At 42.6% G+C, this 9465-nt stretch overlaps 1 protein-coding gene across 1 annotated transcript in view; it reads right to left on the reverse strand.

Annotated features, from left to right (window-relative positions):
• Positions 1 to 941: 941 nt before the first annotated feature.
• LOC109912839 (sphingosine 1-phosphate receptor 3-like) overlaps positions 942 to 9465 on the reverse strand; it is a 13017-nt gene continuing 4493 nt past the window's right edge. Inside the window, exon 2 of the mRNA XM_020512283.2 lies at positions 942 to 3614. Coding sequence (XP_020367872.1) covers positions 2305 to 3426 — 1122 coding nt within the window. The 5' untranslated portion in view covers positions 3427 to 3614 and the 3' untranslated portion in view covers positions 942 to 2304. The remainder of the gene's footprint in view (positions 3615 to 9465) is intronic.

A 9465-nucleotide genomic window follows, 5' to 3' on the forward strand; every position in this document is an offset into this window, starting at 1 on the left:
GGTAGTTCTGAGGAAGGGTCACCAGACCCGAAACGTTAACTCTATTTTCTCTTCACAGATGCTGCCAGATCTGCTGAGCTTTTCCAGCAACTTCTGTTATTGTTTCTGATTTATAGCATCCACAGTTCTTTCAATTTTTATTCAGTGCAGAAACAGACCCTTCGTTTCCCAAGTTAAACTATTTCCAATTACTTGCATTTCCATATCCCTCTAAACGTTTCCTATTCATGCGCCTGTCTAATGTCTTTTAAATGTTCTAACTGTACCTGCATCTACCACTTTCTCCAGCAGCTCATTCCACATTTGTACCACCCTCTGAGTGAAAAAATTGCCCCTCAGATCGCTTACAAATCTTTTTCCTCTCACCTACAAATATGCTCTCTAGTTTTAAACACACCCACCCTATGGAAAAGACCTTTGTTATTCACTAATCTATGCCTCTCATGATTTTACAAACCTCTGTAAGGTCACCCCTCAACCTCAAACTCCAGTGAAAAAAGTCCCAGCCTATCCAGCCTCCTCCATATAACTCAAACCCTCCAGTCCCAGCAACATCCTGGTAAATGTTTTCGACACCGTCTCCAATTTAATAATATCTGTCCTATAGCAGGGCGACCAGAACTGTACACTGTATTCCAAACGTAGCCTCACCAATGTCCTGTACAACCTCAACACGACGTCCTATACTCAATAGTCTGAGCAATGAAGGCAAGCATGCTAAATGCCTTCTTCACCACCCTGTCTACATGTGACGTAACTTTAAAAGAATTATAACCCCTAGGTCTCTCTGTTTGACAATACTACCCAGGCACAATATTAGTCACCCTCCAGTCCACCACACACAGAACACAGACAGCCTATTTAACACGGCCACATTCACAGCAGTTTTCCAGCTGTTTGTCATGTATTTTTAGTAACACATATACAAATTAAAATATCCATTTTCTAATGAAAGCATTAAAAGTTTATTTCTTCATGGCTCAACTAAAAATATATAATCACAATATTTAATAAATAGTGCACAAAAATACAGGTTCTTTGATGGATTACATAAAAACATTTACATTGATCTTCTGTTGTTGGTCGAGTCTATTGCTACGTCGCCAGCCTATCATCTGTTGGCAATAGCTTTAGCACCCAGGGTCGGATTGAGCTGGTAACTGGGGCCTTCCTTTTTAGATCAGCCCTCAGGCAAGGTGATATTTTGCAAGCTCCTTTGTGTCACACATTGGAGTACCTAAAATGTAGAGAATTGAGGTGAGGGAGGAGAGTGAGAGAGAGAGAGATTTGAGGTGAAGGGGGGTAGAGAGAGAGAATTGAGGTGGGGGAGAAGAGAGAGTGAGTGAGAGAGAGAGAGACTGACACCAGTAAAGGACTCAAGAGAGAGCACATTTTCAAAGTAAAAGGTATAGGTTTTGAGGCCATTTTAAAGATAAGGGGCTGAAGTAACTGAGAGCTAGTGGGGGACATAGCAGAGGCAGTAGCAGAAATCTCACATTGACCTTCAGAACATAATGAATAGGAGCTGCAGTCAGCCTTTTGGACTTCTCTATTTTTCAGCAGGATCGTGACTGATCTTCAACTTTACCTTTCCAAATATCCCCATATTCTTTTATTCCTTCAGTCTGAATATTTATTCTGAATATAGTCAGTGACTGAGCTCAGCTCTGCAGGGGGATGAATTCCAAAGAATCAGAAGTCTTTCGTGGCAGAAAGTTTTCCTCATTTCTGTCTGAAATGGTTGAGCCTCAATCTGAGCAGAAATAATTCTAGGGAGCTTCAAAATGGGACATCTGCTGGGAATGGGGTATGGCTCCAAGTTACTGCCAGTTCCCCAGACCGCTGCTGTGATGGTGAGCGATTAACTCCCAGGGGTGGCGAAATGATGGTAACAGTACCAATTCCAATTCTCTCACATCAAGCACACTTTGGGGCAGGCTTCACTCAACAACAAGGTGGTTTTGGCTGGCCCTCTTCCTTCTCTGTAGCCAGACAACACCCAACCTATTTTTTACACCCACCTTCACTAACTTGTGGGCATGCAAGTAAATCATGGCAGTGGTCTAACAATAAACTGATGATCAGGACTCTGTGTATTTGTAGTGCGGCGAACCAATAACCTTTACTATACTCACTGAGTGCTTATCAAGTGAAAACAATCAACATTGTGGTGATATTTTGTACACGATAACGGAAAGTCTGCAAGTATTAAAACAGAAGCACCGACATCAATTGTCTTTCCTTCACAATCCTGATAGGAGTAAAGATGCTTTCCTTGGATTATTCTGGGAAATGCTACAGACTTCAAGACTTGCCCTTTTCCAATGAAAACTCACTTGACTTGACTATACAGGCTGAAATGAGCATCGTTGGGGAGTCTACCTCCTCCCTGGGTTTGTTAAAGTTGCTCCCGCTGGACTTGCTCCTGCTGTTGTCTGCAGTTGGTGCTATCGGCAAACTTCTGGCTGTGTCTGAGCCCACCAAACAGCAGCAGAGCAACTTAAAAAAGGCCCCTCGCATCTCCCTGCTGGACAGGGTGTAAATGATGGGGTTCAGAGCTGAGTTCAGCACAGCCAGGGCCACGGACCAGTCTGCCTTGTAGAGGATCTGGCACTGCTTGGGGCTACAGGCGACATCCAGCATCAGGAAGATGAAGAGAGGTGACCAGCAAGCTATGAAGACCCCCACGACGATCATCACTGTGCGCAGGAGAGCCATGGCCCGCTCCGATTGGCTGCCCTTGGTGTTCTTCCTCACCTTCATCTTACGGCTGCTGGTGCTAACGAGCCGGTAGATGCGGACGTACAGGATCACGACGGAAAACAAGATGATGGTCAAGATGGTGATGCAAAAGGCCACATAGCTTTTGGCGAACAGCGGCAGCATTGTCGAACAGGACTCGAGTCTGTCAATGCAGCTCCATCCAGTTTGTGGCAAGACCCCCAGGAGAATGGAGATCATCCAGCAAGCTCCCAGGAGCAGGAAGAGCCTGTACTGCTTCTTAGAGTCGTAAGGTCTCATTTTCACCATGGTCATGTGCCTTTCAATAGCAATCGCCAACAGACTGAAGGTTGATGCACACAAGGCAACAAACATACTGCCCTCTCTGATGAACCATTCCGTCGGTGTCAGGGTCAGAGTGCGGTGGCCAGACATGAGGATGTTAAATACGTAAGCCACCCCGGCCAAGAGATCTGAAAGGGCAAGATTCCCGATTAAGTAGTACATCCGTGTGTGAAATTTCTTGTTTTTCCAAATAGCCACAAGCACCATCAGATTCTCGATGACTATCAATATACAGGCCAGGAGGAAAATTGCAACCTTGGCGTTGCTGGAAACACTCTCTGTCCTGTTGTGCAATCTTCCTGTGTAGTTATAATGCCTGATGATGATCTCGTTCTCCTGATAGCCACCAGGCAAAGCCATTGCTACCAATGTGTTAGCAGGAATGTCCGAAAGAAACTGCCGTGTCTACTCTGTGTACTGAAGCATCTCAAACAATAGAGGGCGCTGTCAGTACGTCTGGTCCAGTTCACTGTTGGAGCCTGTCCATGCAGGGGCTGGGGAATCAGACATGGATTTTCAGTCACACCTCTTCGGTTGGAGTCTCTAACCTGAGAGAAAATACATTAAAGGCATGTTTAGACAAAAAAAAGTCAGATCTCTGTAATGCCAAAGGTTGAATATTTAAAGGAATTGCAATTAAAAGGATTAACTGATGCAAGTGTAAATAAGCAATAGGTGCAAATGAACACCCAAAATATCCGGTCCCAGTCCCAGTCCCCTGCCCAGTAACCCATAGAGACAAAGTGTTGGTCATCTCTGGAAATAAACACAGAGAATGCTGGGGAAAATCAGCAACAGCAGCATCTGTAGAAAGTAGTAAGAGTTGACCTTTCCAATCCAGTACGACTCTTCCTCAGAACTTGACCAACTCCAGACTCAGCGAGTCATTTCTGGCCAAATGCTGGGCTCCCACAGAAACTAACCATTGTCCAATCTGATTCCAGGGTGACCAACACAGGGAACAGCAACTCTGATAATACCCCACAGTGCCCTGCTCCTGTCCCATCACGTATATATCAGCATTTCCCCCAACTCCAATGTTTTTTACAAACTAATACATGTTAAAGAAAAATAAACAAAAATGTTCAAGGTAAATAAAATGAGAACACTTGCTTTAACTACCTGGGGAGGGGGGGTGGTTGTAGAGGCAGGAAACCTCACAATCTTTTAAAAAAAAGTGTGTGGATGAGCACTTGAAATGTCATAATATTCAAGGCTACTGGCCAAGTGATGGAAAGTAGGCTAGTGTAGGTAGCTGAGACAACAAGGTGCAGAGCTGGATGAACACAGCAGGCCAAGCAGCATCATAGGAGCAGTAAGGCTGACGTTTCGGGCCTAGACCCTTCATCAGGCAGCATTTACTACCCATCCCTAATTGCCCAGAGGGCAGTTAAGAGCAACCACATTTCTGTGGGTCTGGAGTCATATGTAGGCCAGACAGGGTAAGGATGGCAGTTTCCTTCCCTAAAGGACATTAGTGAACCAGATTGGTTTTTCCCAACAATTGACAATGGATTCACGGTCATGATTAGATTCTTAATTCCAGATATTTTATTGAATTCAAATTCTACCATGGGATGCTCATCAGAATGGATGCTCACCAGAATGATCAGGTTTTAAATTTTACCTTGGAAGATAATTTCTTTAATGTTGTCAGCTCTATTTCCCCTTAATCCATCTACATCTGCTGTCAATGAAGGGCCCTTCCTTGCTCAATACATTATAGCACCTGACTCAATACATGTAACTTCAACTCCATACACACTGTAACATCTAATGTACCATTATTTGAGAAAGCAGCTCATTATACAAATGTGTGGGAAACATTAAAATGAATTAAATTAAACACATGAGGAGAAACTTTTTCTCTTAGGAACTCTGTACTTCGGAAGGCACTGGAAGTGGGATCATGGAATATTTTCAAGGCCAAGGTAGAGAGATTTTTTTTTCTTTCTTCATTCACGCTGACCAGGCAGCATTTATTACCCATCCCTAATTGCCCAGAGGGCAGTTAAGAGTCAACCACATTTCTGTGGGTCTGGAGTCACATGTAGGCCAGACAAGGTAAGGATGGCAGTTTCCTTCCCTAAAGGACATTAGTGAACCAGATGGGTTTTTCCCAACAATTGACAATGGATTCACAGTCATTAGATTCATAATTCCAGATATTTTATTGAATTCAAATTCTACCATCTGCCATGGTGGGATTTGAATCCAGTTTCCCAGAGCATTACCTGGGTCTCTGGATTAACAGTCCAGTGATAATACCACTAGGCCATTGCCTCATTTGATATGCATAGGAATCAAAGGTAATTGGGCTAAATGAAAGTTTGGAATTTGGAACACAAACAGATCTTATTGAATGGTGGAACAGACCTGAAGGCCAAATAGCCTACTTCAGTTCCAAATTCATGTATATGTATGAAATGACTTTCAATGCCCTTACCAGCTAAGGAAGTGCTTTTGAAGTGCAGGAGGCGCAATAGTCAATTTACACACAGCAAGATCCCATTATATAGCAATGTGATAATGAATAGATAATCCCTTCTTAAATGTTGATTAGAAGATAAATTTAACAATAACTCTTAGGAGCAGACATCTGTGATTCTTCAAAACTGTGCCATAGGATCTGATACATCCCCTCAATAAGGTATATGGGAGCCTTCATTTAACATCTCATTGAAGAACAAGAAGTCATTTTAAGGTTGAGTCTTGTGGGCCCCCCAGGATTGTAGATATTTTTGATCAACCTGTAAAGACACCCCTCTGGAGGAAGTGGGACTTGAACCCAGGTTGAGGTATGGACACTATCACTGTGCCTGGTCATCCCAAATCCCAACCAGGTCTGAGTCTACTTAGCTTCCGAGATTCAGCATTTTCACTCTAGTATGGCTGTAGGTTTGAAGCAATACAGCAGGACTTGCTGGGATTTGAATGCAGAACCTCTTGCATATTAATTCACAACATGCCCAAAGTGAGAATCATATCCCATCATCTATTTCTTTAAAAGCTAACCTATTCAGATGTGTTACGATACCCGCTGTAGCCTGGCTCAGAGGTGAGGACACTACCACTGCACCACATAAACCCCTAACATTTGCCTGGATTGACAAAAATATGACATTACCACTATCTTCCCTACCCCAGGCTTTAAACTGTGATAATCAACAAAGGTAACAGTCACAGTTAGAGACAGTAGGAACTGCAGATGCTGGAGAATCCGAGACAACTAATATTGTCTCTAATATTCTGGGGAGGTGGGTTTGAATCCCCTCCCCCCACCGCATCCCAAAACCAGTCCAACTCGTCCCTGCCTCCCTAACCTGTTCTTCCTCCCACCTATCCCCTCCTCCCACCCCAAGCCGCACCTCCATCTCCTACCGACCAACCTCATCCCGCCCCCTTGACCTGTCCGTCCTCCCTGGACTGACCTATCCCCTTCCTAACTCCCTACCTACACTCACCTTTCCTGGCCCCATCCCCGCCTCTTCGACCTGTTTGTTTCCTCTCCACCTATCCTCTCCTCTATCCCTCTTCTATCCGCCTCCCACTCTCTCCCTATTTATTTCAAAACCCCCTTCCCCTCCCCCTTTTTGATGAAGGGTCTCGGCCCGAAACGTCAGCCTTTCTGCTCCTATGATGCTGCTTGGCCTGCTGTGTTCATCCAGCCCTGCACCTTGTTGTCACAGTAGAGTTAGCAGGTTACTCTATGCATTGTACATCACTTTCTTTAGTCACATCTGGCACAATACGTGATTTTGAAACAAAATTATGTTAATACAGAGCAGCTTTTAGAATCTGGAAGGAGTAAAGATGCCTTGCGGGTATGGAGTTTTTGTCAGAATTGTGCTCTGACTAGGGGCTATATTTGAAACAATCTGCCTCTCCAGCAGTTAACAGACCTGCTGGGTACTTTGCAGGATCTTCAGGTTTTATTTCAGGTTTGTTTTTATCTCAACTGATGCTTGACAGCTGACATCCCAACACTGACAATTTCCCAAATTATACCATTCGACAAGTTGAGTCATGCACTCCAAAAAAAACCAGTAATGCCTAAGGTGAGTATTCCATAATGGTCTTGGTGCTTATCCAAGTTAATTTTCAGTAAATATGATAACACTTCTGGTTGTGTTTAGGTACAATTGAGCATTCTCCCTCAAATTCTAAAACACCATAAAATTTTAATTGGTTTATATGCCACACAGCTCATGCCAATTGAAAGTGATGTCTTCACAGCAGTGTAAATTGAGTAATATTGTCCAGGTATGGCACCACTACTGCAGCCATGTGCAATGTTGAAGATATTTATACAAGACAATTCAATGAAGATTTACTCCAAATAAAAACCTGCTTTAGGTGCTCAGCATCTGTGAAGAGGATAGGAGAATTCGTGAGCCAAAGGAGTGATAACAGGACCATGAAAGAAACAAAATGTACACTTAAGAGTTGTTGTGAATGATGGGATGCTGAATAGTTGACATCTGAAAGGAAATTAAAATAAATAAGAGAAGGAAAGCATCATTTTATCTCTCCTGCCCCTCCCACCCTTTTATTTTCTCAAGAATCTTTCTAATATCTACTAACTCTGATTAAAGGGACATAAGACGAAACATGAAATGTGTTTAATTCCTCAAGGATACTACTCAAGTTGCTGAGTAATTGTGGTATTTTCTGTTTCCATTTCCGCTTGCTCATGGCTATGGTGGTCTAGTGTCCACAGCATTATGCTTTCGTATCAATAAGGTTATACCGGAGCATCGTTAGGGCGTTCCGTTCTCTGACAGCATATCATTTCACCAGCGTTTGGACAAGTGCGAGCAAAGCTATGTATACCATTCTGTTAAACGATGTCAAACGGATAATGATTTCAAACAAATAGCCAGATCCAACCACAATAGACCGTTCAGAATCTTCACAGTTTCACACTCAACTAAATCAGTCAAAAGTTTGATAACTTGCAAATTAAAAGTGCAATTAACACGTCAAGGGGAGATCTGCTGCTGCTAACGGGGAGTTTTAGGGTTGTGGGAACCAGGAAGTCATACCGTAGACAGAAATATCAAGGTGCACAGAGTACTGGGAAATACAATTCACACTAGAGTACCAGATAGAAATTTGATTTAGTAAAGTCAGAGTAAAGGAGGGGGTGGGGAAGAAGCAATATACTTAAGGTAAGATTTACTCTACATATGTGTGAATGTGCAGAGGCTGGTTAAAAAAAAAGTTTGGTGAGTTGCAGACAACAGATATTTATGTGGAAATATAATGTTGTAACTATCACAGAGATCTGACTCAAAGCAGAGAAGGACTGGGAGGTAGGTTTTTTTTTTAGAAATAGTAAGAACTGCCGATGCTGGAGTCAGAGATAACACAGTGTGGAGTTGGAGGAACACAGCAGGCCAGGCAGCATCAGAGGAGCAGGAAATCTGACGTTTCGGGTCGGGACCCTTCTTCAGAAAATCTTACTTTTTTAGAAGATGTTTTGGAAAATAAGAAGAGGAGAAAGGAGGAAGTTAGCAACAGTATTAAGGAGGACAAAAAGACAGTGGACATCCCAGAGGGGTCATGGACAGAATCTGCTCGTCTAGAGCTGAGGAACAAAAAAGACGCTATTACATTGCTTAGAGTAGTCTATGCGTCACAAACTGGTGGGAAAGATGTATAGAAACAATTTTGCAAGGACATTTCAGAGAGGTGCAAACATAGCAGTTTATAATGTGTTTTTAATTATCCAAATATAGAGTAAGAGAGTAATGGTGTAAAAGTCAAAGAAGGGAAATTTTCTACAGTTTGTTCATGAGAAATTTTTAAAGCAATATTTTCAGTCGACTGAGAAAGGGAACATTGCTAGATATGATTCTTAGGAATGAGATAGCCCAAATGGATTGAGTATCAGGATGGGAACATCAAGGAGCTTGTGATCATTGTATCATAAGGTTTAGATTGGTCGTTGAAAAAGGACAAGGAACAACCCAGTGTGAGAATAATGAATTGGGGGAAAGCCAACTTCAAAGGTGTAAGAATGAATCTGACCCTGATGAATTGGAATCAAAGATTGACAGATAAAACTGAAATCGAACAATGCAGTATCTTTAAAGGAGAAATAGTTCAAGTACAGTCAATGCATATTCCCATGGAAGGCAAAATGATCCAGAGCTCACTGGAATGACAAGTGATTCAAATGAAGAAAAAACAAAGAAAAGCTATGCTTATGACATACGTCAGGTAGATAATAAAATTAAGAACAAAACAGAATATGGAAGGTTTTGAGAGTGGCATTGAGAAAAGCGAACAAGAGAAGCAAGATAAAGGGCTGGCAGTTAACAAAAGGAAGAAGATGCTGCATGGGTCACAGTAAAAGAAAAGGCTGTTTTGACAGTTAGAGATAGTAGGAACTGC

This window comes from Rhincodon typus, chromosome 29 (assembly GCF_021869965.1).
Source record: "Rhincodon typus isolate 14 chromosome 29, sRhiTyp1.1, whole genome shotgun sequence".
Lineage (NCBI taxonomy): Eukaryota > Metazoa > Chordata > Chondrichthyes > Orectolobiformes > Rhincodontidae > Rhincodon > Rhincodon typus.